Source organism: Sarcophilus harrisii, chromosome 6 (genome assembly GCF_902635505.1).
Source record: "Sarcophilus harrisii chromosome 6, mSarHar1.11, whole genome shotgun sequence".
NCBI classification, from domain to species: Eukaryota; Metazoa; Chordata; class Mammalia; order Dasyuromorphia; family Dasyuridae; genus Sarcophilus; species Sarcophilus harrisii.
In genome coordinates, this window is record NC_045431.1 from 145,205,110 (window position 1) to 145,233,094 (window position 27,985).

At 36.3% G+C, this 27,985-nt stretch overlaps 2 protein-coding genes across 2 annotated transcripts in view; one reads left to right on the top strand and one right to left on the bottom strand.

Annotated features, from left to right (window-relative positions):
* The window catches only part of DAPP1 (dual adaptor of phosphotyrosine and 3-phosphoinositides 1), a 58,303-nt gene extending 47,123 nt beyond the window's left edge, over nt 1-11,180 (top strand). The window contains exons 4-9 of the mRNA XM_012552028.3: nt 1,562-1,692; nt 3,612-3,659; nt 5,572-5,634; nt 7,082-7,167; nt 8,511-8,598; nt 9,852-11,180. Of these exons, the coding sequence (XP_012407482.1) occupies nt 1,562-1,692; nt 3,612-3,659; nt 5,572-5,634; nt 7,082-7,167; nt 8,511-8,598; nt 9,852-9,935 (500 nt within the window). The 3' untranslated portion in view covers nt 9,936-11,180. The remainder of the gene's footprint in view (nt 1-1,561; nt 1,693-3,611; nt 3,660-5,571; nt 5,635-7,081; nt 7,168-8,510; nt 8,599-9,851) is intronic.
* A 2,289-nt stretch (nt 11,181-13,469) lies between these two features.
* On the bottom strand, nt 13,470-27,251 carry LAMTOR3 (late endosomal/lysosomal adaptor, MAPK and MTOR activator 3). The gene is made up of 7 exons (XM_012552029.3): nt 27,087-27,251; nt 26,914-26,959; nt 23,971-24,005; nt 18,828-18,886; nt 17,241-17,374; nt 16,359-16,422; nt 13,470-14,337 (listed from the first exon to the last, which is right to left on the bottom strand). The coding sequence occupies exons 2-7, from the start codon at nt 26,920-26,922 to the stop codon at nt 14,264-14,266; spliced, it is 375 nt and encodes a 124-aa protein (XP_012407483.1). The 5' UTR covers nt 26,923-26,959; nt 27,087-27,251; the 3' UTR covers nt 13,470-14,263.
* Nucleotides 27,252-27,985: the final 734 nt, after the last annotated feature.

The window sequence follows — 27,985 nt, forward strand, 5'->3', positions numbered from 1 at the left end:
CTTTTGATGAAATGTCTGTCAGAGGATTCTTAACCTTTTTTGGCAGTCTGGTGAAACTTATGGATGCCTCAGAATGAAGCTCATCGATTGATTGGGCCTGAGCTCATAGATATATTTTTTTTAAGTTTAAAAAAAAGGGCCAGAATTAAGTCATCCCCATCTGAGGGTTTCTTCTTAGTATTGCGTATTATATACCATTCTCTGTTCTTTCCAAATGAAACATACTAGTAACAGTTTCTTCGCTTAGACTATTCCTTTGACCTCCAACAGATTTTGCCTGATTCAAACCAGACTTTTCACAGCTGCTAAAGTAATCTTCCTATGGCACAGGTCCAAGCATGTCACTTCCCTGCTCAAAACCTTCTGGACAGTCCCCTAGTCTACTCTAGTCAAGCATTCAATAGGTTTTATTAATATTTACTAAGTGCCGAGCAATGTGCTATATATACAAAAATAGACCAAAAAAATAGTTTCTTCATGGAATTCATATTCTAATGGGAAGATGCATATAGAAGATATGTTTACGTAGTCTAGAGGTAATCTCAGAGAGAAGGCACACTAGCAATGGGGAATGGGAGTAAGAACTGGAAAAGATTTGGGAAAAAATAGCATTTGAACAGAGGCTTGAAGGAATACAAATCTCTTTGCTAAGTATTTAAGATCCCCTCCCACTCACCCACAATCTGACTCTCCCCTACATTTCTAATAGTATTCTGTCCTTCATTTATTCTACATTTCAAACAAACTATACCTACTGGAACTCAACACCCTACCTCTTATCCCACTATTCTCCCAAACTTAGAATGCAAGTTCCCCATTTCTGTGGCTCAGAATCTTTGTCTTCCTTCAAGGCTTAGTTCAAAAGTCACAATGTCTGTGAAGGACCCTAAGCAGCCATATCTCTTGAATAGAATTTGTGGTATTTAGAGGGCAGTAACAATAGAAAATGATAATCATTATAAATAGCGTTTATTCAACTCTTGAAGATTTGCAAGAGGCTTTACAAATATATCTCATTTTATCCCTACAACCACTCTGGAAGGCAGGAGCGATTAATATCCTCATTTTACAGATGAGGAAAATGAGGTACAGATTAAGTAACTTCTTTGAATCACACATATAGCAAATGTCTGATGTAGAATATGACTTTCAGGACTCTAGTTACTGCACCATCTAGCTGCTTATAAATAAAAATAAAAATTTTCCTGCAAGTAAAAATGGAGAAAAAAATGGATATGTGTAATGTCCATACTCATTTCATGTTCACTTGATCAAAACAAATGTATTTAGTTAAGAGATGGGAGGGGAATGAAGGGAAGAGAGATTTGATATATGATTTAACTGATCAGAGATTAATGCATAATGTATTAAAGTTCTTAGTATAAAACTGAAATGAATTAATTCAGAGTACTTCAATAAATATTTCTGAAATACATATTGTTATTCTATCTAGTTTTAGCAAAATCCTAAAATAAAATAAAAGCCCAAGCACAGCCTTCTAGTTAGCTCTTAAGCCTGTCCTGGCAAAGTTACACGATCCTCTGTTTTCCCTCCAATTTAGGCACCTTGATTGTCCTGAAACATCCCTATCCGTACCAAGTAGAAGAGCCATCCATCTACGAATCAGTCAGAGTTCACACAGCAATGCAGACGGGAAGGACAGAAAGTGACCTGGTACCCACAGCTCCTTCAGTAAGTAATTATGCTGAACATAAGCTAATTTGGAGGGTGGGGAAAGTGGAGGGAGGGAGGGAGTGAGAAAGTGAGAGAGACAGACAGAGAGAGAGAGAGACAGAGAAAGAGACAGACAGAGAGAGTGACAGAGACAGAGACAGAGACAGAGATAGAAAGACAGAAAAGAGAGAAAGAGACAGAAACAAAGAAAGAAGAGAGACAGACAGACAGAAAAAGAGAGACAGACGGGGGGGGGGGGAGCTCAACCTAAAAGCACTCTGGGATGAATTTCTGTGTTTCTTGAATTGAGAGGCTGTAAAATACAGTGAATAGAAGACTAGTCTCTGTATCAGCAAGACTTGCTTCTGATACAAATTGATTGTTTGACCCTAGGCAAGTCACCTGATTTCTCAATGCCCCAGGGATGCTTCTAAGATTAAGTTGCAAAGCAGATGCCAACTTGTTTTGATAGACAAAAGTTTCTCTCTCCTAATGGGTTCACAGATACAGGTTCAGTCAATTAGGTAACTAGCACCTATTAACTCTCTATGCTGTGTTAGGTTCTGTGCTAAGTACTAGGGAGATAATAAACCCAAAAGACAATCCTCATTGTCAAGGAGTTCAAGGTCTAAAAAAGCAAACTTGTTGGTAAAGATTCTTTTACACATGGATGAAATTCCCACTCATGGCTACAAAGCTGTAGTAGATGAGAAGCAAGGATCCAATCTGACTCACTGTTCCATTTCATTTGAGCCAAAGAAAGTATGAGAACAAATATAGATTGCTTACAGGCATCCTTTCAACTTCTTATGAAGAACTTTTAAAGGTGAGCAGGCTGAGCAGCACCTGCACTCTCTTACTCCAGGATTCCAGTCTTACTGTGAAGAATATTGAAACAACTGGTGCCAGTGTCTCTACTGGGCTTATATCTCAAAGAGATCATAAAGGAGGGAAAGGGTCCCACATGTGAAAGAATGTTTGTGGCAGGTCTCTTTGTAGTGGCCAGAAACTGGAAACTGAGTGGATGCCCATCAATTGGAGAATGGCTGAATAAATTATGGTATAGGAATATTATGGAATATTATTGTTCGGTAAGAAATGACCAGCAGGATGATTTCAGAAAGGTGGGGAACTGATGCTGAGTGAAGTGAGCAGGACCAGGAGATCATTATACACAGTAACAAGAAGACTATACGATGATCAATTCTGATGGATGTGGCTCTTTCCGCGTGCCAATTCCAATGATCTTGTGATAAAAAAAGCCATCTGCACCCAGAGAGAAGACTGTGGGAACCGAGTATGGATCTCAACATAGCATTTTCACTTTTTTAAATTGTTGTTTGCTTACTTTTTGTTTTCTCTTTCATTTTTTTTATCTGATTTTTCTTGTGCAGCATGATAATTGTGGAACTATGTATAGAAGAATTGCACATGTTTAACATATTAGATTACTTGCTGTCTAGGAGAGGGAGTGGAGGGAAGGGAAAGAAAAAAAGAAAACAAAATTTGGAACACAAGGTTTTGTAAGAGTGAATGTTGAAAAGTATCTATTTTAAAAATAAAAAGCTTTAATCCAAAATGAAAAAGAAAGAAAAGAAACAACTGGTACATGTGATTGCTAAAGCACTGGTTCTCTTAAAAAAAAAAAAATGTGGCGTGCATAAGAGGTTATATAGAGCTTAGTCTTAGAATTCCCTAAAGTAAAAAGCAAGATTCAAAAAGATTAAAAAAAAAATGTGTCTGAGGTACATTTTAAGATCAAGAGACTGTGATTCAAAGCAATTATGGCACCTCATGATGCACAGGGAACTTCTGAGCCTTGAGAAGAGATGAGTCTCAAGACTTAAAAAAAAATCCAATACTCCTCTAGAACAGAAAAGAGATATAAGGATCGATTTTATGTCTCTGGTTTCAATAACTTCTTGCTTCTTTCCTAGCTGGGCACCAAGGAAGGATACCTAACGAAACAAGGAGGTCTAGTGAAGGTAAGAGCTGGTTTTATAAGTGAGGCCCAAAGAGACAGTAATTAAGCAGATGGCATAGAGTTCAACTAGATTTCTAAATTTGACATTTGTGACTCTGTTCCTGTATATATTCAATAGACCATTCTGCTTTTGTTATTATGCATACATATTACATATAATACACTACATTATATATTATATTACATCATAACAGACAACATCACATTGTTATATATCATATTATGTGCATGATATAATATTATATATAGTTATTTATATTTAAACACCCATATATGTATAAGTCACTTAATATTTCAGATCAGGTGGTGAACAGTATTGCTAGAGTGAGTTTCTCAATTAGAAGTTCCCTATATCAGTGGAATCACAGGTCAGATCTAAAATTAATTGATTGATTAATTAACAAAGCCATCTTACCAGTGCCTTTTGACAGCTAATTATTCAAAACTAGGAAAGTAACTTTAAGTTTTAAGGGAAATACCTACAAAGAAGTTTATGATTTGCTACCAAGGTGCATTTGCTAACAATTTGCTAACAGGTTCATTGAGAGGGAGGGTAGCAAATTTATTCTAGAAAAATTTCTAGGAAGTTCCCTCTGCATAATTTTCAACATATTATAAAATTTCAGTTTGTACAAATTCAGTTTTTTTTTTAAGAGGTTTAAAATTCTAGTAGGTTTATTTAGCAATGACAGCTTGTCTAAGAAATACTAGAAAATGGAATATAATACTGGATTAGATTGACTGTCCTCATTTAATGGGGTTGTCCTTTTCAGTTTTCACCTTCATGTCCCAAGAAAATGTCTATGGACAAGTAATTAACTCATTTTGTCCTATTTTAAGTTGAGACATGAATTATTTTCTAGGAATTGTTCTGTGTGAAATTGAAAAAAAAATTTCTTCTGTGGGGCTCTGTAGCCAAGAATATCTCATAAAATAAGGAATCAGTACCCAGGCCTAGATTCTATCCCACCTCAATTTGCTCTTCTTTCTGTGATTTTCTCAGAAAAGAGACAGGTGGGAATAATGCCTCTAATTTTTATACAACATTTCAATACCACTTTACACTTAATACAGCAGAAAAATGCCATCATGACTTAAGCTACTTTGAGAGTCAAGGTAGCTTGATATACTTTAAACTATTGAAAATAACATTTTAAAAGTGTATTTTTAGTTTGTGCTTTTAAGTGCAACAATTTATTTTTGAAAAGTAATTTCAATGTTTATTCAACACTGCATTACTTTACTGAATTTGATCTGGTAAAAGATATGTACAAATTTGCAGATAGGCATTTTTTTTTGGCATGTTGACCATTATAGATTTATTATATGGCTGATGGCTGGATATTAATTAGATGTTGAGAGAATTAGTAATTCAGTTGTGTGGGTTTTTTATCTATCAGTAACAGATTACAATTTTAATAGTTTCTACCATAGATTACTAAGGCTGAAAAACCTTCATTATGTAGTGTCTATTCTTCCCACTGATGGCATGTATATTGTGGGATATTCCCAGAATTTATGAAAAAAAATCTCCTTTTCCTTTTCCTTCTCTTCTTCCTCTTCTTTTTTTTTTTTTTTTTTTTTTACTATGCTATTTCATGAAATGCCTTTGATATATATTGTGTCCTCCTAAAAGCAAGTATATAACTGAGAGCTCATGAGCTATGGTTTTGAGTTCTTTGAACTTAGGGTGACCTTGTATATGAAAATCCAGTATGCACATGGGACAGGACCCTCAGTTCTATGAACTATTTCCCATTTGAAAACCCTCTCAATTATTTTTCTCTGAAGCAATTCTTTTTTTAGTCCTCTGCTAGATTTTTTTAAACAAAGAAAATACTTTAGTTCCCATATTTTTTATTCAAAATCTACATATTTTCTTTCTTGTTCCTCCATCCTCTCCCTCATTCTAGACTTGGAAAACCAGGTGGTTCACTTTGCAAAGGAATGAACTGAAATACTTCAAAGACCAAATGGTGAGTAGTAGATTGCAGTGTAGTATCATTTGAAAAAAACAGACCCCAGGAGAAAACAAGACCTCTGAAATCCCTTAAATTTTTATTATTCTACCTGAAATGCCCAAGGCATAATTGGTACTATGATTCTACTGAGCAGAGCTAGTCAGTTTTTTTTTTAGCCTATTGTTTGGGGACTACACAGAATGAAGCAATATGGGAATTATAGAGAGCATCTTGGTCTAATATGACATGAAATCTAACTCCCTCATTTTACACGTAACAAGTATGACATTGTGAGATAAAATTGAAAAGCACTTTAAATCAGTGCCTGAAACATAGTAGGTACTTATAAATATATATTCTCTTCTCATTTTCTTCCTCCTTTTTGTTATTGTTTTCTGAGTGTCCAAAGACCTGGGTGCACTCTCCAGTCCTGTCACTAATTGTAGGGTTTTTGGGGACAAGAAGTTTCATATTTCTGGTTTTCAATTACTTCACCTGTAAAATGATGGAGTTGGGCTAGATGGCCCTCATGTCCTAGATCTTATAATGTCTACACTCCCATTTCTTCATTATAACTTAAAGATAAAAGCTCCTATATTTACTTCATAGGATTGTTGGGAAGAGCAAATGAGAACCAACAGAGATGGAAACTGTAAGATGCTACATTACAAAGCATCAAAGATTTCTTTGTGTTTCATTTGTCCAGCTCATAAATCTACAGCTATTTCATTTCTCCTCTCTCCCTCCAGCAGATAGAACCCTAAAAGGTTACAGCTGAAAGAAATAGCAGAGTCCATCCTGTTCATTTTACTGATAAGACATTTCCTATAGCAAACCTTTTCTGATACCCCTAATAGTTTTGTCTCCCTCCTCAATTATCATGTATATATTAATCTGATTATATGTTGTATTCCTACCACTTCCATATATTTATTTTTTAAAAGATATTTAGAAGTTTCTTTGAAGGCAGGGACTGTTTTTCGTTCTTTTGTCTTTGTATGCTTAGTGCCTGGGTTCACAGATTTGGGTTGGGACAGGTTGGATGAGAAAACTGAGACCCATAGACATTCAAACACTTTAGGTTACAGTTAGTAGGTAGAACCCTTTTTAAAACCCAAGGCTCATGATTCCCATTCTTCTTCTATGAGACATACAATGAGTCAAAAGCTGTGGGGAAAATGTGGCTGTCTCTAATATGTAAAAAATAAAAAACAAAAACTCTTTCCATATGAAATTGAAGTAGGAAATACAAATTCATCTATCTTTGATGCTCAGGGTCTTGAGGATTTAAAAACCTTTAGCATGGAATTCCTCCAAATAAAATGTACTTTCTTATTTCAGTCCTCGTTGGTGGAAGTAAGCTGTCATGGTCATCTTGGGAAGGGCTTACTGGGGAATACGAGTAATGGATAGGCTCCAAGAGTCTTCACATCCAAACATGATATTGTATCTCATTTTCCAGACACCAGAGCCAATTCGAACACTAGATCTAACAGAATGCTCAGCTGTGCAGTTTGATTACACACAGGAAAAAGTCAACTGTTTCTGGTAAGTTGTGATAAAAAGAGAAAATCCTTGCCCATCCCTTTTTCCTGAAAAAGAATAAAAAACCATAGAATATGCATTGCCATCTCAACGTGTTAAAAGATTTATGACCTGAGGGTCTTAAACTCAGTAGCCATATGAAAAGCTCCTAATCTGTAATGTTTAGAAGACCAGAAGACCTATGAAAATATTCAAGAAGGGATTCCTGGTTTTCTCTTTAACTACACACCTATCATTTTCCCTCCTAACACTAAACATAGCAAGTATGCTAAACATACTTGCTGCTAAACACATTTAATCTCTTGTGTTGAACATTCAAAACCCTTCCCATTCAGGCTCCAGTCTGCTTTTCCAGACTTATTACACATTCATTCATCTATACAGGGAAATTGGCCTTCTAGCTCTTTCTGATACACAGCAATCCCAACTCTATCTCTCTGGGCATTTGATATATGATTTCCTCACCTTCACCTTTAGGATCTTCAAAGTTTAGTTCAACCATGAAGTCTTTTCTACTTTCCAGAAAAAATTTCCACCTAATTATTTTGTAATAACTTTCTCCATATTATACATTTATACATGGATGTTATCCCTGCCCCCAAGAGAAATAAAAACTCATTTTTATCTGCAATCCCATGTGCATGGCAAAGAGTAGGCTTTTAATAACCGTTTGTTGATTGCTTCCTTGCTTCACAACAGTTACTGAGACAGTAGCAAGGGAGGAGATAAAAGGCAGAGCCAGGTTTGTAAAATCAGATTACTTTGACTTTGTAACCAAGGAGATAGACAAGTGAATTGCCTGTTCTTTAAATAGATCAAGTGAGCTGGTTGATTTTCTCCCTGAACTGAAATGAAATGTTGAAACGGGATTTGCAGCCTTCATATGTGAAGGACAACATTTTATCATACTAGATGAACACAAATAAGAGTCTACAGGCTTCTGTGGGGAAACACTGACCTTACTGGTCTTGGCAAGCAACAGACAGCGTCTTTCTGTTTTGGTTTAAGCCTTCAATTCAAATCAGTTCAGGTTAGAGGAGATGGATGAACTAGACATTATGACCTAATCTCATCCCATGGAAGTTGTGAGAACATTCATGAAAAGGTTTTTGGAAGCAGCCTAGATCTTGTCTTTTTTATATCTTTGAATTCTTATTAGACAAGAACATGGCCTGTCATAATTAAAGGAAACTTCAAATATACCTCAAAGAATTTTTCAGATGCCAGTCTTCAAAACCTTAACTGAACTTTTACCAGGTTTTTTTTCTCAAGAAAAATGAGGGGAGGAAATGGAGACAGGAGAGGAAGAATATATTAAATTGTTCCTTTTTTTCTTTTCCCTGCAGCTTAGTATTTCCATACAGGACTTTTTATTTATGTGCAAAAACAGGAGTAGAAGCAGATGAGTGGATTAAAATACTCCGATGGAAAATGGTAATTTATCAAGATCTACTACTGTGCTAAGCTCTTTTATAATGTTTTATTCTTTGAAATTCCATCTGCATTTTTTTCAAACTAAGAAGGAAATGGATCATCTGCAGTCTGGCCTATGGGGTAGGGGATAGAAATTTGGGTATGTGATTTAATTCATTTCAGGGAATTCAGGGGCAAGGACAGTCCTTCTGATATAGGTAGGTTTGTGGAAGAACTTTGTAATTTATCCACTCTTCTGAGAGAAGACTGGATTAATGCTGACCGCCTGTCTCTTGAAACCAGACCAGCCTGATTTATAAAGGTGGTCAATCCCAGTCTGCAGGAAGAAAACAGTGAGAATTGGGCAATCCAGTGATGGGAGTTTGGCATATTTCTCCACATAAGGATGCAAATTTCTAATGATACATATCTACAAAGTACAATATTTGAAAAATGACCAGTTGCTCATAACTAACAGTTGTGCTGGTTAAAGAAAAAAACTTTATTTCAAATATTGTACTTTGTAGATGTTTCCCAGAAGGAAGACAGTGATTTCTAGCAACTTTTGCAAGTCTGTGTTGTTTTTACATTTTATTTTGTTTGCATTTTTTTTCCAAGTTGTTAGTCAACTTCTAGATCCAATTCCTGTAGACATTACATATGTATATATGTAGATACATTTACTTTTAATGGATTGTCTCTTTATTATTTAGTTCAAATATCTGTCATCCTCATCAAGAATCCCAATGCCTGCAAAAGAACATTACCCTCAAGAACCTGAAAGCCTTATTGAATATTGTTTATTATGAACAGGAATTTTTTTTTTCTTCAATGCATGACCTACCTAAATGCCTATAGCATTCATGCTTGTTTCTTCAATACATTTGAGATTTAGTTACCTTGTCATTGAAAATGCTTCTCCTAAAGATGAATTTCAGGCCATGCCTGGGAAATAGATATCCCATTTCTCTGAAGGATTATACACAGGGATAACAGGGAATATGTTTGGAAAGGTATGAGCGTGTGTGTCTGTATGTATGGGGTAGGAATAGCTAAAAATTTTCTTAGATATACAAGTAACTAGATAAATAGGATTGGTATGTGTATATATATATAAATCTTTAATTGCCCAGATGACTTTAGTATTTATCATCTATTATTTCACATTTGGAAAACCTCCAAACTATGCTATGTGTCAATATTATATAGAGTTATGCAAGGAAAAACAAATTTTACAACTGTGCACAAGTTTTTCTGTTTGTTTTGTTTTTCAGTCACAAATAAGGAAGCAACTGGCACAGGATGGTAGCAGTATGAGGTCTCAGTCCTTTTTAAAGCAATCCCTTTCTGAAAAGTGATGATTGCTCTTCCCCAGAGGCAGGCTGCTTCCACTGTTGTAAATGCTGATGGACTTACAAGGAAATCTAACTCCAGGGACAAAGAATGGGTGCCTGGTTAGATTCTCTGAGAATACAACACATTGCTGAGGCACAGAAATGGCTGCTCTGTCCAGATACTGCTATCTCCTGGAATTGGCACACTCAATTATTGATTTGGTGGAAACAGGCATTTGACAATAAAAATAGCTCACTTTTACACAGTGCTTAAAGTTTTGCAAAGCACTGAACACATTCTCTTCTTTCATTCTTATAATATTCCCATGAAGGAGGTGCTACTAATTTCCCGATTTTCAGATGAGAAAACTGAAGCTCTGAGAAGTCATATGACCTGCCCAGATTCATGCAATTAGTAAATTCTCCAAAGTAGAATTTGAACTTCTGGACTATACCTTTGCTGCATGATATCATCTTAAAACTTTGGAAAACACTTCTCCAGAATTCAATGTTCTTTTCTTTCTGGTTGTGACTGCCAAACTTAGAAGAATTAGAGTAAACATGTTTAGCAGGCAGTTCCTCTATTTTACCTATCTGGGAATAGGATAACTTTTTTTTTTTTTGGCTGAGGCAATTGGGGTTAAATGACTTGCCCAGGGTCACATAGCTAGGAAGAATTTAGTGTCGAGACCAGATTTGAACTCAGATCCTCCCTACTTCAGGGCTGGTGCTCTAACCACTGCACCACCTAGCTGCCCCATTCCTGTTTTTTTTAAAATGATGTTGTTCACTTTGTCCAACTCCTTGTGGCTCTATTTAAGGTTTTCTTGGCAAAGCTACTGGACTGGACTGATTTGCCATTTCCTTTCAGTAAGCATTTATTAAGTATCCACTATGTTGTGAGAACAGTAATGGGAATTAGAACAGATTTCAAATATTTTGATAAAAATTTTTTTTTCAAAAATTAAAACCTGAAAGATAACACAAATTTACAGCTTTGAAATCTACTTTTTTTTTTTTTTTAAAAAGAATGATAAAACAAAACAAAGCAATAGAAACACTTTTTTATGTTTTTCTATGGGTGGTTGTCTATATAGTGGGAAAGTATCATGTCAGAAACCAACAAATTAAGTAGCATTTTGCTGGAACTTGACTGTCAAAAACAAGAGTTCCATTGCAAGGATTAAATAAATTCATCATGACAGATTCTCCTTGATTTAGATCAAAAGAAATATCAAAGACTTATTATTTATAGCTCTCTCCCACAGTGTAGCATGACAAAAAGTGCATTGGTTCAGAAGACCTGGGTTCAAATTCTGCTTGTCGTCTAAATAATCTTGGCTATTCTCTGGGCTTGCTATAACATTAGTTTTGTTATTTACCCAAAGACTTTAGAATAGGATTCCTAAGCACTCACAACCTTGTAGCACAAAAACGTCTCCAAAGCATCTGCCTACAAGGAACTTAAACCAGACTTGCTATATACCATTTGAGGTACATTCAATTATCAAGAGATTTATAATAACAATAACAAAAGAGGCATATGATGTGTTTCAGAGCTTAAGAAAAAAAAAGACAGGATGGATTGGGGAGGGAGGGAATACAGAATGCTGGATTTCTAGTCCTTGGCATTCACCTTTTGTAAAATGGGGGTCCCCTTGACTTTCTAAAGCAAAGTAGTATTAGACTGTTTGCTATTTTTATAGGATATTATGTATTTATTTAATATACTTTTGCTCGGCTTTATTAAAAATTGCATACTTTTCCAACATGTGTGTTGATTTTTTAATAGTGATTAAAAATACAACTGATAACAATTTACATCCTATGGGTCTTCATAGTCACAAAAGTCATAAATCACTTTTCCTAACAATAACTTCATGAAGTAGGGAATCTAAAAGCTACTCTCCCCATTCGAAATGGGGAAACATGTCTCAGAGGGTGACTTGCTTATAAGGCTAAGATCTGAACCCAAGTCTCCTGACACCAAATTCAGAACACTTCCTATTATCAACAATCAAGAAAAATAGAACCAGAATGAGAGTGTGTGTGTGTAGGTGTATATTATATTTTGCTTTTCATGGCATTTCTTATAACACCTTTTAATGAAGATATTTAATTTTTTTTAATCTACAAATTTATATGGATAGCAATTCCCAGATATTAATATGCATAAATACTCAAACTATGCCATAAAATAATAATAACTGGCATTTATTTTGCACTTGAAAGTTTGCAAAGCACTTCATATACATTGTCCAATTTGATTGTCACAACCTGGGAAACACTATTGGCATTTATACTAAATACTACCCTCATTTTATTGGAAACTGAGTTAAATGATCTGCCCAGGATGATAAACTTAAGTGTCAGAGGCAGAATTTGAACCCAGGTCTTCCTGATTTTAAGTCTAGGAGTTACAATATACCATCAAAGCCCTTACAGATTAAGTGGTACTTGTTATTTGTAAATATCTAAGTCTATTTACAGGACACCTCAAAAATCTTAAGAGCAATTTAAGCTTACTAAAACTTAAATTACTTTGACTATATGTATATATAAATTATGCACATATATGTATATATGTACATATACACACATATATGTATACTATTACATGCATCTTATTTAAAAATATGAAAGAGAATATTTTCCCATTTATAGAATCAAAGATAGCAAAGATAAAACATTCTATATACTTTTCTTAAAGTATCCTAAAAACAGGTTTATCACTATGTAGAATGTTATAGTAATTCAGATAGTGCAAACCAACTCCCCTAAATGAACACTGTTAACTCTTAAGTAGCTTAAAAAGTCCAGCTCCAACATCTCATGGTAGCATAGTGACCCCAGCTCTTTAAAGTTAGAACAAGAGGCGCACTCTTCTCTCCCATTTTTGTTCTTTCCTGTCTCCATGCCTCTCATACTCTCCCCTCACATTTAGAATGAACTTCCCTTCTTTCCACTCCTAATTTCTATTTTGATAAGCTTCCCTTTCTTCAACTCAGTTTATGTGAAGCCTTCCCAAACTTAAGAATGCACTGTTTGGTCCCTTATTCTGCACTGACTCCTTTACATTGTAGCCTCATATGTGGGGAGTCTTGTGAATTAATGTGCTGGCCAGTATTCAGTAAGGAGGAACCCTCCTCTCCATCTCTTAAGGCAGAATGAGTTATGAACCACCTTTCTCAGCCTCTGAGATGCCCCTTAGTCTAAGTATCTTTTAGATACTTGGCCTACCTCAGGTTTTTTTTTTTGGACACTGCTCTTTTCCTACATGTGAACAATCCCTCTCAAATCTCCTTATTCTGGTCTGATCCTCTATAGCTGGATGTACTCCAGAGCCACTCATAATCTCCTCAGGTCCCATGGATCCAGCACAACCACACTAGTTCAAGTCCTCATCACCTCTTGCTAGACCAATTGGACTCATGGTTCTGTCACTATTTTATAAACTCCTTATCCTTTGGAGGATCTTCTTATCCTTATGTGTGGGCCTCATTCAGCTCCTGCCCCTTCCCCCACCCAATACTATATGACTAAGTAGTCAAGCTATACTTTTACAAAATACTACTTTATTTAGACCCTTATATTTAGGAAAAGTAAAATGAACTGTTGTATTATGGTATTCATATAAATGTCACAAACCAAAGCTTTGATATTGATTTCACACTTAAATTGCACAAAGAGAAAAACATCAAAATACTGATTGGTTATTGATAACTGAATGTAAAAGCAAATCCAAAACAACAGATTTCTTTTTAGATATACACTTTAAAGAGAAATACCAATTAGTAATGCTTTCTTAAATTTCTACCTCACAATAATATAAACAGGGATAGTTAGTGATTGTACTGGTTTATTACTGCTGTTAGAGGCTATTTTCCTCTCAGTGCAGACATACAACATGGCACACATAAAAATAAGTTCTCTATTATTCACAATAAAGCAATAGCATATACAGAGCAGGGCCTACCTACTGCAGGCCTGTATGTATTATACACAATGGGAGCTTTAGGTGGCTCATGTGGATCACGGGAACATTTTGATTCTGATCCACTGGATAAGAATCTCATCCCTTAATGGTAGCTAAGCTAAACTCCATGGGAGCTGTGATAGATACTGAACCATTTTAGTGGTCTCCCCAGAAATCATACTATGGAAGAATTGAGCCTAAAACTCAACACAACAGTCCATCAATTTAGAAATAATAAATACGATCTTCTTCTTCAGTCTAACTTGGGGCAAGTTGTCTTTTCTGAATGTGTAGAGTCACATTACTTGATGAAGTTCAAGGTTGCTGGACTGAACTCACTGGGATCACAACATGGCCAGGGTCAGCCACAGTCAGATTAAGAACCTTCCACGACCTGTCTCAACTCTTCAAATAATGGAGCAAGTTCCTTTTCTAGGCTGACAATCAGTCCTACATCCAAAAAAAAAAAAAAAGAAAAGAAAAAAGATAATTTTCAAAAAGCTATAAGGCAATTTGGGTGAAAACAAAGAAAAAACTTGAATTACTTAAGAGTATGTTCCAAGATACAAATTTAATTGTTTTAGACTTTTCACTGTTGAGAGGAACAAATATTTCTCTTAATTAAGAATAGCATGAAATAATCCTATCCCTTTTGAAATACATTTCTATTTTATATTGTTACAGTTGAAAAATCAAATCAAAAGCGTTTTTTTTTTCAAATAAAAAACATCAAATTTAAGGATACTTCCATCTAAGGATCTAAGCTCCAATGCATCAATGTAACTGTTGCACCTAGTGGATTCCCTAAATTTATACCAGTGAGTCACAGCTCTTGTAAGTTAAAATGATACCATAAAAGATTTGACAGATTGTGCTGAGGCTCAATTCAGAAGAGTCTGGAAAGGCTAGTTGTCAAGTCAATTTTGTTGAGGGAAGGGAGGAAGATAGAGATAAGAGAAATTCAGGATAATTAACTATGATGTAGGAGGATTAAAATTTAGTCAGAGAGAATACCTACCACCAATGAAGTCTCTTAATTTTAAGTTTTCTCATTAAGTGACCTTTTTGCTAATATCTACTTCATATTGTATTTATATGTTAAAAAAAATGTTTGAAGATAAAGATTTAATTTTTTAATTATATGAAAAAATAGTTGGGATACTTTTGTCATTACTCTAAATTAACGAGGTCACATTATGTTACCCAAGGATATGGTTAAAAGTTTTCCTATTTTAGAGCATATATGTATATATAAGGATTCTAAATTTTCCTAAGAATAACTAAACTTAACATTAAAACCACCACCACCACCAGTGTTGGATGGATTCAGAATCTGAAGGCTATTAGCTATTTTGTTTTTACAATAAGTATCTAAAGTATCTAAGGACTTCTCTATATTAACTATATCTCCCGGGTGTCCATAAAATTTTCCTCCAGATTCTTTTACCATTCATCAAAAAACATGGAATGCTTAGAGGTGATAAGCCAAGGAAAAGAAACATTTCAGATTGTGCAAGACCTCCTAAAAGAAGCTTCAATCAAGTTGGAATAGTAATAGAAGCAAATTAAAAAACTTGTAACTTTCATGCAGGCAGACAGGGACATCCTGCATATGCTCCCCATGCACTTGGAAAATCAGTCAAAGCCAAGTTTAAATCCTGCTTCACACCCTTATTGTGTGAAGCTAGGCAAGTCACTTACTCTGTCAGCCTTCATTTCCTCATCTGTGAAATGTTGAGTTACTGAGTAGTTGTGGGAATCAAAGTGCTCTGTAAACTTTAAAGCACTATAAAAATGTTGACTAATATGATATCTATAATTATAAACAAACTCCCCTATAATTTCAATAGATGGTTTCAAGAATTGTTGTGGCTGAAAAATTCATCACCCTGTGGCCACCTTGGTAATAAATAAGCTTCTTCAAACTTAGTTAGGCTGGATCTTGGATTATAGTAGTCCATAACTAAATGAATTGTAAAAATTTTTAGAATATACTTAACTGTTGATTAATTAAAAAAAAGTGGTAAAAACACCAGGGTGAAAGTTGGAAGAAGTAACCTGTTTTGAGGTGACTAAATGTTGTGGAAAATATCTCTGGTTCCAAAGGTACCACATGTAAAACTGGGGAAAAAAATCCTCTCTCTAGAAGTGTGTGTGTGTGTGTGTGTGTGTGTGTGTATATACATATATACACATATATACATATATATACAATATGTACATATATATGTATACATATATACACAAATATACATCAAAGTGCTCTGTACAAAATTTATTTAAACAAAATAAATTTCGTTAAATTCAATAAATTATTTCATTTAACAAATGAAAGGCAAACAAAGCATAAAGACAAGGATGTAGCATATCCAGTACACAGACTACTTCAAATTCTGGATAGAAATGGAATGTCAAGTACAAGTACAATCTTTCAATAATATAAAAATATATTTAAAATATTGAAAACATACCAGTATTAGCACTGCTGCTTGCTATGAAACTCACCACCAATGGTAACCGATTGAATTGGACTACCTTTTAAAAAAGGGGGGGAAGAGGGAGAGAAATTATTGTTTTAGAGAAATAAGAGCATAGCATTTTATATTCCAAAATGAAAATGAAATGCCTTTATGTTTTACTTACCCATTAATTTTAAAATGAGCAAACATGTCTAACATGATATGATTCTATGAATAACCGTAACAGTAAATTTGTTTCCTTAATTAAATAATTTCAATGGGTTACTCCTTGTAACCACAAAACTGTGTATATTTTTGAGGATTTACCCACTTCTGAGGAAACACCTCCCTTTTCAATGTACAAGATGGAGCTTTTCTAACTCTGACGATACTAAGCTTTATTTCTTTACAAATATATGTTCATGTCTGACTTAAAAAAAAAGTTAATGATTGATTAATTGCTTCTGTAAATGAAATAACATGATTTTTAGCATGTTATTTTATTAACAAAATTAAAATAATGCAAAAACTGCCAATTCAAATTTGCATAACAGTTACCATTAGATTTTCAAGATAAAGTCTTTAGTTGTGAAAAATAAAGACATTGAATGAAAAGATCATTTCAGTGACTCACAGCTAATTAGCTACGGGGACCATCTGCTGGAAGTAAGTGACCTGAATTGACCTTACATTTCTTATTAGGTAGACTATCAAATCTTTTTAAATGGTTTTCCTTACCAATCAATTTTCACTATAAAATGACTTATCTGTAATTGAGTTAAAGGCTATGTAAAGAATTATTACTCACTATAATAAAGTGAGCCTAATTAATTAAGAAAAAAAGATTTGTAATGATAGTTCCAATCAAATAAGTTTCAATATTTAGGTACTTACTTGGTATGTGTTGTAGTAGCAAATGATACTTTTATTTTTTGAAAGTCCAAGTTTGCTGCCCTGGTCTGTTGCAAGGGCAAATGTAGACAGGAAACCAGGTCTCAAAGCATGCTCTGGAGCATTATCATTTGCCACTGGAAAAAGACAGCATGCTTTTAATAAAGGCTGTGAAGAGCTTATAGGAGAAATCAGGTTAATAGCAAACGGAGCAAAACAAACAACACCTTCTTCCTCATATGCCCATAAATAATAATCTCTTTCTCAAATGCATTGGGGTATGCATGTTTTAAATGCAAAGAGAATTCTGCATATATTTAAAAGAATTTCATGGTTTTATCAGGTAGAGGAGAAAGAGAGTCCTAGTTAACCACATGCTCAGAGCCCATAAATAACTGAAAAAGAATGCTGAAATCTTTCCTGGGATTTCACAGCAAAACATTTATAAAGAATATCTGCATATTCTAAGTATACACAATAAGATTTAAATAAATTAAAATGCTTAAGGAGTATGTTGTAGTCAAAAATAAAAAGGCTAAAAAGGCTTTATTTCCACTTATATATAAGATCTATAGAGTAATATAATGAAAACAAATTAAGCTGTCCCTGATGACTAAGGATTGTGCAGTGTCTGAGTCATCACTCCTTCCCTCTCTCCCCCCCCACCAGGCAACTGGGGTTAAGTGACTTGCCTAAAATCACACAGCCAAGAAGTGTTAAGTATCTGAGGCCACATATGAACTCAGGTCCTCCTGACTTCAGGGCTGGTGCTATATCCACCGTGCCACCTAGCTGCCCCCTGAATCATCATTCTTAATATCAATTTTCATCACACAATATTATAATATGTAAACAGCACAAGTAACTAGGTAATTGGGCTGAATAAATAGTGATCTTAGAAGTTTCTTTTTATATAAATCTCTATTATAAGCTTGTTTTCCTGTAATTTGCCTTTTCTCCTGAAAGTGGAATACAAAAATAAAATTTTCATTAAGAATTGTTGTTGCCTGGGTTCTGGTTAACTCAAGTTTCACTACATTAAAAAAATTCTAAGTATATGTAATTTTCAGAAAGGAGGAAGAAAAGGGAAGAAATGAATTTTTAAAATTAACTTTTCTTTACAGGCATGAATTGGGAATATAAACCACTAGATTTTGATTCAACATTTATTAAATGTCTATATTAAAGGGAACTATGAAACAAAAGCAAGTACTTTGTCTTTGAAGGCTTTTTTCCATCTTATTAAAAGTTTAAGTAGTGAATTATATACATGGCTCTAATAATTTAGATTTACTGACATCATATTATATACATCAATAACTGCCTTTAATGGGGAACCTGACCTTTGGGGGGAAAATCTGGTTACATGAAATACCTCACATGATAAACTACAGGCCCCAACAGCTGTTTTAAACAGATTGCCTTGACAATATCTCAAAAACAAATGTCTTCTTAAAGTCCAAGAACAAGGTTCTTTCATTTACTGAAATAGCTTCTTGATTTTCCCTTCATCACCCACATTGAATAAAACCTGTTAATTTTTTGGACAAAGTTGAAAATAAAATGTCCACTTCCACAATTCATTGTTACCTTTGATAACAGGTACTCCATCCCTGTCTGAGACTACAATGGCATGAAGACCTTCAACACTAGAGAAATAAAATAACACATTATACTAAATTTTCTCAAAATGTGAGGTTAAAGTTAACACACACACACTCCCCCTTCTCTTCTTCCCCCTTTCAACTTCTCTCTCCCTCTCCCCCCACCCCCATCCTTATACATTAAACTTAAGATCTCATGGATTCAGACATTGCTTTCAACCATGTAGATGCTGGCCCAGACTTGCCTATACCATACTTATCCTGAGTCTCCCCCAAGTTCACATTAGGTGTGGTTATTTTCTACAACTGACCAGGTTATTTTCACTTCTGAGCATGCATTTTTCTGACAAACTTCACTCTCAATCTCTCATACTTCCCTATTATGTGTTACTGCCTTTCCACACCCATATTGCAGCTACCCAGTGCCTGATATTATAGCATTCTATAAATTAAAATCATACACAACCAGTATATTCTGTTCTCACAATATTTAACAAAACTCAGGACACCTAAGTCTAACAATTATAGCAAATACAATTAGATTCTTAAAATTGGCCAAATCCAAGTGTTGTCGATAAAGCTAATACTTAATTTTAAATGAGGAAATAGGTCAATCAGTGAAGTCATAAAACTCCTATTACATATTCAATTTCACTGAACATGAAGTGCTGTGACTGTTCTCCGTTACAGTTATAGGAGGCAAGAGATGGATAGATATGCTTGTGTAGATAACTATAAACTATATTAACAAAATAATATAAAGGTAGAGATGGACAACATGGGTATAGAGTTGTGGAGCTGGAATCATACCCAAATTCTCAAAATCCAAAGCTATCACTCTTTTTATGGCCCCTTGCTTAAGAACTTTTCACCCTGAGTCAATAAAGCTAACTATGGACCAAAACAAAACAAATACACCCATTATGAAGACATGTATTACGTCTTCAAGGCTCTTCCTCCTTGACTTGTTTTAGTACTACCTCCTTCTCTAGGAACCCCAAGTCTCGACCAAATTCAGACAGAACCAAGGATGCCATCTAAAAGATGCCTTAGAGATAACTTTCACTCCTCCAAAGACTCCTAAGTGCCAGTATATGGACCATTTTAAAAAATAAAGTAACACTATATAATGGGAGAGGCAGCGTGGTGGGCTAGATCAAAGCTCTGGAATCAGGTCCTGCCTCTGATTCAAACCATATGACCATGGGCAAATCAAATTTCCTCTCAGTGCCCCCAGGCACATTATAAATTAGAGATGAATGCCAATTTGATTTACTGAATGAAAAAGCCTTTATTAAGTGCTCAATGTATGTCAAACACTTTGACAATCTGTTCTCAAGGAGCTTAAACTCTAACTAGGGAGATAACATGAGTTCAATTGTAGGGGTGATGGGAAGGTATGGAAATAATAATGATGCAGCAGAAAGCAGAATCTGGAACCCCAGGGTACACTGGGAGGTAAGGCAGGGAAACAGGAGAAAAGGAAGAGAAGATGGGGCACTTCCATTTCTTCCAGAGACAAGTTTCTTAAATCAACAAAATCACAATTATGGTCCAGATTTTCTTTGGACCAAAAAGTCTTCATCATATAGTTCATAATGCTGCCAGTTTTAAAATATTGGAAGTGATCATAAGCAAAAGGCTATTTGTGGAAGAAAGACACTGGTCAAACAGGAAATTTTGCACCTATGATTGGGTTTATCAAAACCATCAGTCATGTCATGTAGGAACATAAGGAATAATAATGACCTATACTTTAGGCAGAGAGAATCCTTGAAAAACTGTCAAGGAAGAAACAACCTTTAAAAACTTATGTGGGATTAAACATTATAAAGAATAAGATTGTTAAAATTCAATATTTACATATATAATCTACAAATGCTAATTACAGAAGATCACTATACCAAAACCTATTAGAATTCATTAGCTTTCAACTATCTTCTGTTGCATTAAAATAGTCTTAAATTAGACCACTCATAAGGAAGAGAAGGCGAGAACCACACTGATTGGATAGCATAAACTCATCACTATTACTGGTACAATTCAAAGCACATGGCACCAAACATTTTATTTATTTAACTGACCTATGATGTGCCAGGTATTGTGCTAAGTGCTTTGCAATTATCTTGAGGGGAGGGGAGGTAGAGAGGGAAAGTAGGGAGAAGGGCTGGGAAGAATGCTGAGTGCTATTATTATTTCTCCCCCTCCTTTTTCTTTTTCTTTCTTTCTTTCTTTTTTTTTTTTTTAACAGCTGAAGAAACTGAAGTTGAAATAGGTTTGATGACTTTCCCAGGGTCATAGGTGTCTGAGGCCACTTCTGAATTCAGATCTTCCTGATCTCAGGCCCAGAACTCTAGTATTCCTTAGCTGCCTTTCAAAATATATATGGGACTGGGGGTTGGGAGCTAAGGGAGAGATCAGGTTTTTAGAAAAATTTTATTTATTGAATTTTAGAAAACCTTAAGAAGTCCAGCAAAAATCAGGAAGGAGTTAGCTTATTCTTTTATAGCCATAAATAATAGATATCATGAATTTGTGAACTTTGCTGTAACTCTATGGCCTTAGAGGGCACACACAATGGGAACCACTGGCTGAGATAAGAGATCAATGAATGTTAAGAGACAAGATGTCATTTAAAATTTTGCTTGAGCATAGTCCATAAAACCCTAATGTTGCACACAATGCCAAAATATCCACTCCATGAGAAAAAAAGTTGGACATTATTTCCTTGCAAAATTTGGTTCAAAAATATTAAATATGAAAGGAATAGCATTAAAACTATGTAGAAAAACATGCACGTGGCTATTTTTCTATTAAGAACACATTATTTCTCCTATTTTTCTTCAAAGTTTTTTTTAACCTCCCTTTACGACCCAGACCAGCCTATGGGGTTTTCAGGTCCAAAAATGTTCCAATGATCAAACTCTATTGTTTTCTCCACGAGAAAAAGGTCTAGACAAAGTTACACAGGGCTGACTGAACAAAAACTCAGTCTCCTTAATGATGACTCAGTGATCTGTCCTAGAAACATATAAAAATACTTGTTTTTTTGTTCAGTTGTTACAGACATGTCATAGCCTAATTTAAGGTTTTCTTGGCAGAGCTAAAGGAATGGATTGCCAATTCCTTCTCCAGTTCATCTTACAGATAAGAAAACTGAAGCAGACAGGGTTAAGTTACTTGGCTCAGGATCACACAACTAGTAAGTATCTGAAGCTGAATTTGAACTCAGGAAGATGGGTCTTCCTGACCCCAGGCCACTGCACCAACTAACTGTCCTCTAATATTCCCTTATGAAGAGGTTAGTGGTTAGCTAATCAAATGGAAGAATGATCTGTCTAGATTTATTTTTTAAATTATTAAAAAAATAAAAAGAATGCCAAGTTTCTAAGTTTCTGTATCACCGGAAGCAGATTCTTTAAAAAAAAAAAAAATCCAATTAATATATGAATGACTGTCCAAGATTCCAAGTTGTAGCTGAGCCATGAAGCAAGGATACATTTTTCTTGACTTTTAGTAATATGCCAGATGATTTTGAAATAAAGCAAGAATAAAGGGAGGCTTTATCCCCGCCAAAGAACTCAACTTAATGTAGTAATAATAGCTAGTATTCATATAGCATTTTAAGGTTCGTAAAGCACTTTACAAATATTACCTCATTTGGTCCTTTTACAAACTCTGAGAGAAAGGCACCTTTAATGTCCTCATTCTTACATGAGGAAACTGAACAAAGGTTACATATTGCTAGTGTATAAAACAGGACTCCAAGTTTAATCCATGATACCATCTAGATGTCCTTTTACTCTAATATAAATATTAAACCTACAAGTTACAGACCATTAGAGTCATCCAAAAAGCACTGTAAAAGTGCATGGTGGACTGAGTAAACTGTAACCCATTACCAAGCAAGATTTGGACAAATAAAATTCATTGAAGAATGCCAGAGATACACACATCTGGGAAAAAAAAATGAGCCAGATGAAGATTAAATGATGTTTGGTTGACAACTTGGATACCCTTCTATACAATGTTAAGGGACACATTAAAAATGGTGGTGTCAAACTCAAATAGAAACAGAAACCACTAAGATCAGGATCCCCAAAAGCCTAAAGTGACTTAGGAAAAAAGAAAAAAAAAAAAAAATATATATATATATACACCTGTATATGTATATTAACAAATTAAAATCAGATAGAAACTACTTTTTGATCTGGTATGAGAATGAAATCAGAATATCATTATATATTCTATCATTATACAATTATTTTAGATTATATTGCATGTATTTATATATGTATGTTCTACATACATATGTATTCTTCCCCCTCTCCCCAATGAGATGTGTTGTCTTGTAACATTTTCTCCCTACCTCTCAAGAACCAGTAGATATTACAGATAGCCAGATAGATCTAGCTACCACATAGTTCAGTTTTAATTCTCAAGAACTTTCTGAAATTATTTTTAACGGTGGCTTTGTATAGGGAGCTGGTTTCAGAGCTCAGAAGACCCACCTGTCGCATGTACTAGCTGTGTGACACTGAACAAGTTACTTAAACTTCTCAGATAATGCTCTAAGGCTTTAAGTTACAGAGGAGGTACCAATATGCACTGATAAAAGGAGCTTCCTTGCCTCGGAATTCCCAGATATGTTCTCTATATCCTATTTTTAAAAACGTGTGCATAGGTAAAGTGTATTTGAAAAGAAAGTATATTTCTCAAAAGCTAGACATTCAAATTTTTTTCATTAGTGGAAAAACTCAAATGTAGTATACTGTAAAAGCAAAAAGGCTTGGCTGATAGTATATTCAGGAGTCCTCAAACTTTTTAAATAGGGGCCAGTTCACTGTCCCTCAGATTGTTGGAGGGCCGGACTATAGTAAAAGCAAAAACTTTGTTTTGTGGGCCTTTAAATAAAGAAATTTCATAGCCCTGGGTGAGGGGGATAAACGTCCTCAGCTGCTGCATCTGGCCCATGGGCCGTAGTTTGAGGACCCCTGGTATAATACCACAAGGAAAATAACCTGGTATAGGTGAGTTTAAAAGTGAAACAAATGTGATATTTTTAAAGTGGCAATAAAGAGAGACTTTATGATTCAGAATTCTGGGTGACATTATTACTGATCCTTTACCTTGGTAACTTTTTGTAGAGGAATCTCTTCAAATCCTAGAAAAGGAAATATAAAGATGTCACAAGGGGGAAATAAAGCTTCAAACAGGAAGCTCCTCAAATCTGAGTTGAATAGCATCTCATAGGCTTCCCTCACCAGAATCTCCCAAAGCTAGTTCGAATTCAAACCCCATTCTTATGCCTCCCACAGGAGTGAACAATTCCTGAACTCAGTTCATTGGAACTTTATGCTAATACAACTCTACCATACATCATCATTAAATACCTCATAAATGCAGAGTACTGTGGGAAAATACAAAATCCCTACCTTCAGTTTACAATCACATCCCCCTAGAATTAAGAACTAATGGCTCCAATAGCTTACATTTTATACACCATTCACAGAATCATGGATTTGGGGTGGAAGAGAATTTTCAGGTCAAATATCAAGAAAGCTCTCCTTACAACCAACCTATGTGCTGGAAATTATTACTGTCATTTTTTTTTTTTTTTTGATAAAACTAAACTACACAGACGTAAGGAACTTGCTGAGTCACACAGCTAGTCAGTTGTTTCAGTAGTATCCAATTCTTCTTCATGACCTCATTTGGGTTTTCTTGACAAAGGTACTGAATTGCCTTGCCATTTCTTTTTCCAGCTCATGGCCTCATACTGAAGCAAACAGGATTAAGTGACTTGCCCAGGGTCATATAGATGGAAAGTCTGAGGGCAGATATGAACTGGGGAAGTTGAGAATTCCTGACTCTAAGCCCAGTACTCCACTTACTTTGCCACTAGCTGCTCTAGGTCTAAGGTATTCCTGACTCTAAGTCCAGCACACCTTTACAATGACTACTTTGAATTTGACTAGCTCAAAGGTCTGAATCATATGGCAAAAACTCAAGTTCTACTTCCAACAGAATAATCTCTGTGCTGACAGAGCACAAAGCTCTGTTTGCTTTTTTATCCCCAATTCCTTTCTGGCAAATAACTAGATGGTAAAAAAATAAATGTCCACTGATTTTTAAGAGGAAGGTGTGGCTTTTTGGAGACCTCTGTTTCCTAATAATAGTTCTAATAACCAACATATGCTATGTTCCTTATTGAAGTGGTGGACGCTGAAGAATAACAAAGAATGAAAGGAAGAACGGTGTTGTAATGTAAAGAACATTGGATTTAGAGGTAGAGATTTCTACAGTTAATCAAGCAACATACACTTTTTAAAGCACTCACTATGCAGAGTACTGTGCTAGATAGATGGGATACAAAAATACCAAAACACATTAACTAAGATTTATTAATCAGTGCTGGGCACTCAACTAAGTACCCCTCAATCTAATGAGGGAGACAATATGCAAACCGCTCCATACAAACAAGTTATAAGATGGGATAAACTAAGAAAATGATTTAAGAAGAATGATATTAAGGGCATCAGGAAAGTCTTGTAGAAGATAGGATTTTAAGGAAGGAAGCCAGTAGAATCGACAGGGAAAGATAATGCAGAATGTTGGAAGGGATGTGGGAAAACAGGGACACTAATACATTGTTGGTGGAATTGTGAATACATCCAACCATTCTGGAGAGCAATTTGGAACTATGCCCAAAAAGTTATCAAACTGTGCATACCCTTTGATCCAGCAGTGTCTCTACTGGGCTTATATCCCAAAGAGATTTTAAAGAAGGGAAAGGGATCTGTATATGCACGAATGTTTGTGGCAGCCCTTTTTGTAGTGGCCAGAAACTGGAAACTGAATGGATGCCCATCAGTTGGAGAATGGCTGAATAAATTGTGGTATATGAATATTATGGAATATTATTGTTCTGTAAGAAATGACCAACAGGATGATTTCAGAAAGGCCTGGAGAGACTTACACGAACTGATGCTGAGTGAAATGAGCAGGACCAGGAGATCATTATATACTTCAACAACAATACTATATGATGACCAGTTCTGATGGTCCTGGCCATCTTCAGCAATGAGATCAACCAAATCATTTCCAATGGAGCAGTAATGAACTGAACCAGCTACGCCCAGAGAAAGAACTCTGGGAGATGACTAAAAACCATTACATTGAATTCCCAATCCCTATATTTATGCCCACCTGCATTTTTGATTTCCTTCACAAGCTAATTGTACAATAATTCAGAGTCTGATTCTTTTTGTTCAGCAAAATAACGTTTTGGTCATGTATACTTATTGTGTATCTAAGTTATATTTTAATGTATTTAACATCTACTGGTCATCCTGCCATCTAGGGGAGGGGGTGGGGGGAAGGAGGGGAAAAATTGGAAGAAGAGGTTTGGCAATTGTTAATGCTGTAAAGTTACCCATACATATAACCTGTAAATAAAAGGCTATTAAATAAATAAAAAAAGAAAAGAAAAAGGAAGCAAGCCAGGGGGTGGGGAAAACAAGAGAGCATTCCGGGAAAGGGCGGGGGGAGGGGAGATGTCAGTCAGTGAAAATGCCCTAGGTTGGAGTGGGATGCATCAGAAAGTTGGGCAAGTGGGAAAACCCAAGACTGGAAGGGACCAGATTATGAGGGACTTAAGAAGCCCACCGCAGCACGCTGTTATGTCACTGAATTGGGGAGGGAGGCGGTGAGCACGACAAAGTTTTAGGACATCAAGGAAAACTGGGTCTGGTCTCCAACGGGTCATGTTCTGTCAAATCTGCTCAGAGCGAGCAAATAAAAGGGAAATTCTGGAAGGCGGCTCTGGAACAAAGCTTCCTCCTTCCTGCCTTGTTCCGAAACTGCCAGAGCCTCCCGGAGTGAGTGGCGTCTAATACTGACTGACTGCTCCTCACCAGCTGTGACCTTAGTCAGACCATCTCAAGTGACTGCAAGATTCCCCAGGTCTTCCCCTCCTACCCCACCCCCAACTCCATCCCGGCCCCGCTGCCCTCCCGCCCTCTTCCCAGCTGGGGGTGGGGGTGGGGGTGGGGGGGGGGTATCTCACTCACATCCGCCATGATGAACCCCTTCCTCCCGCTGGGACGGTCCCCACACCTGCAAGAGAAAGTCCCGAGGTGAGGACTAGGATGGGGGAGACAGGGTCACCTCCTGCCGTCACCTCAGAGCCGGACCCTCGGACCGCCCCGCCCCCTCCCCGCGCCCAAAAAGCCACGAAACCTACCGAGCTCAGGCTGCCGAGGCCGCAGCAGTCCCGGGCCGCAGGTAGCTCCGACTGCCGCCGCCGCTTCCTCTCCAACCCGCGGTCACATGACTGCTGACCCCTCCCGCTCTCTCAGGAAGCCCCGAGGGAGCCTGTCCCGTGACACTCCACTTCCGGGAGAAATTTAAAGACAACGGAAGCGGCTTCCTGGGCCTGGCTCTCCAGGAACTGACATCGACGAAGGACCGGACCCCTTCTCCTTCCACTTCCCTCTGCCAGCAGAGGCCGGCATGCGCATGTTCCGGACTGGCCCCTTTCAGTCTGTCGTGCGCATGTTCCGGACTGGCCCCTTTCAGTCTGTCGTGCGCATGTTCCGGACTGGCCCCTTTCAGTCTGTCGTGCGCATGTTCCGGACTGGCTCCTTTCACTCCTCCTGCGCATGTGCCAAGACTCAGCTTTTCTCCTCCACGATCCGACCTCTGTGCAGGATGCTGCGCATGCGCCTGCCTCGTTCCACTCATCCCAGACGTTATGAGGGAGGGATTTGCGAGGATGGGCGAATCTCTGGCTCTTGGACACGTGAGGAAAACATGCTTTCCATGTAGAAATGGAAAAATCTTCGGGATTCTTCCCTTTTTTCTTTTTATTGCGCCTTGGATCCCTGCTTTTAATGCATAAAATATTCATGAGATAACCAGTGTATTTCCTCTTAATCATTTCCTATCCATCCTTTAGGATGCTTAACATGTATGTTTTCTTGGTGTCATCTCCATTTGATGTAAATTTCTTGAGGACAGCTGTTTTTTGCCTCCCCCCCCTTTTTTTTTTATCCCCAGTGCTTAAATAACAGGTGATTGATAAATGTTTCTAGAATTATATAGGTTGCTTTATATTTATTAATATTATAATGGCTCCCCCAT

Excerpts from the sequence above, each read along its gene's own strand:
- LAMTOR3 (XM_012552029.3), bottom strand. Across the intron at positions 18,887-23,970 it reads CTCTACAAAAAGTTACCAAG|TGTTGAAGGTCTTCATGCCA; the intron begins GTAAAGGATCAG and ends TTATTTCTCTAG. Across the intron at positions 14,338-16,358 it reads AAGCAGCAGTGCTAATACTG|GACTGATTGTCAGCCTAGAA; the intron begins GTATGTTTTCAA and ends TTTTGGATGTAG.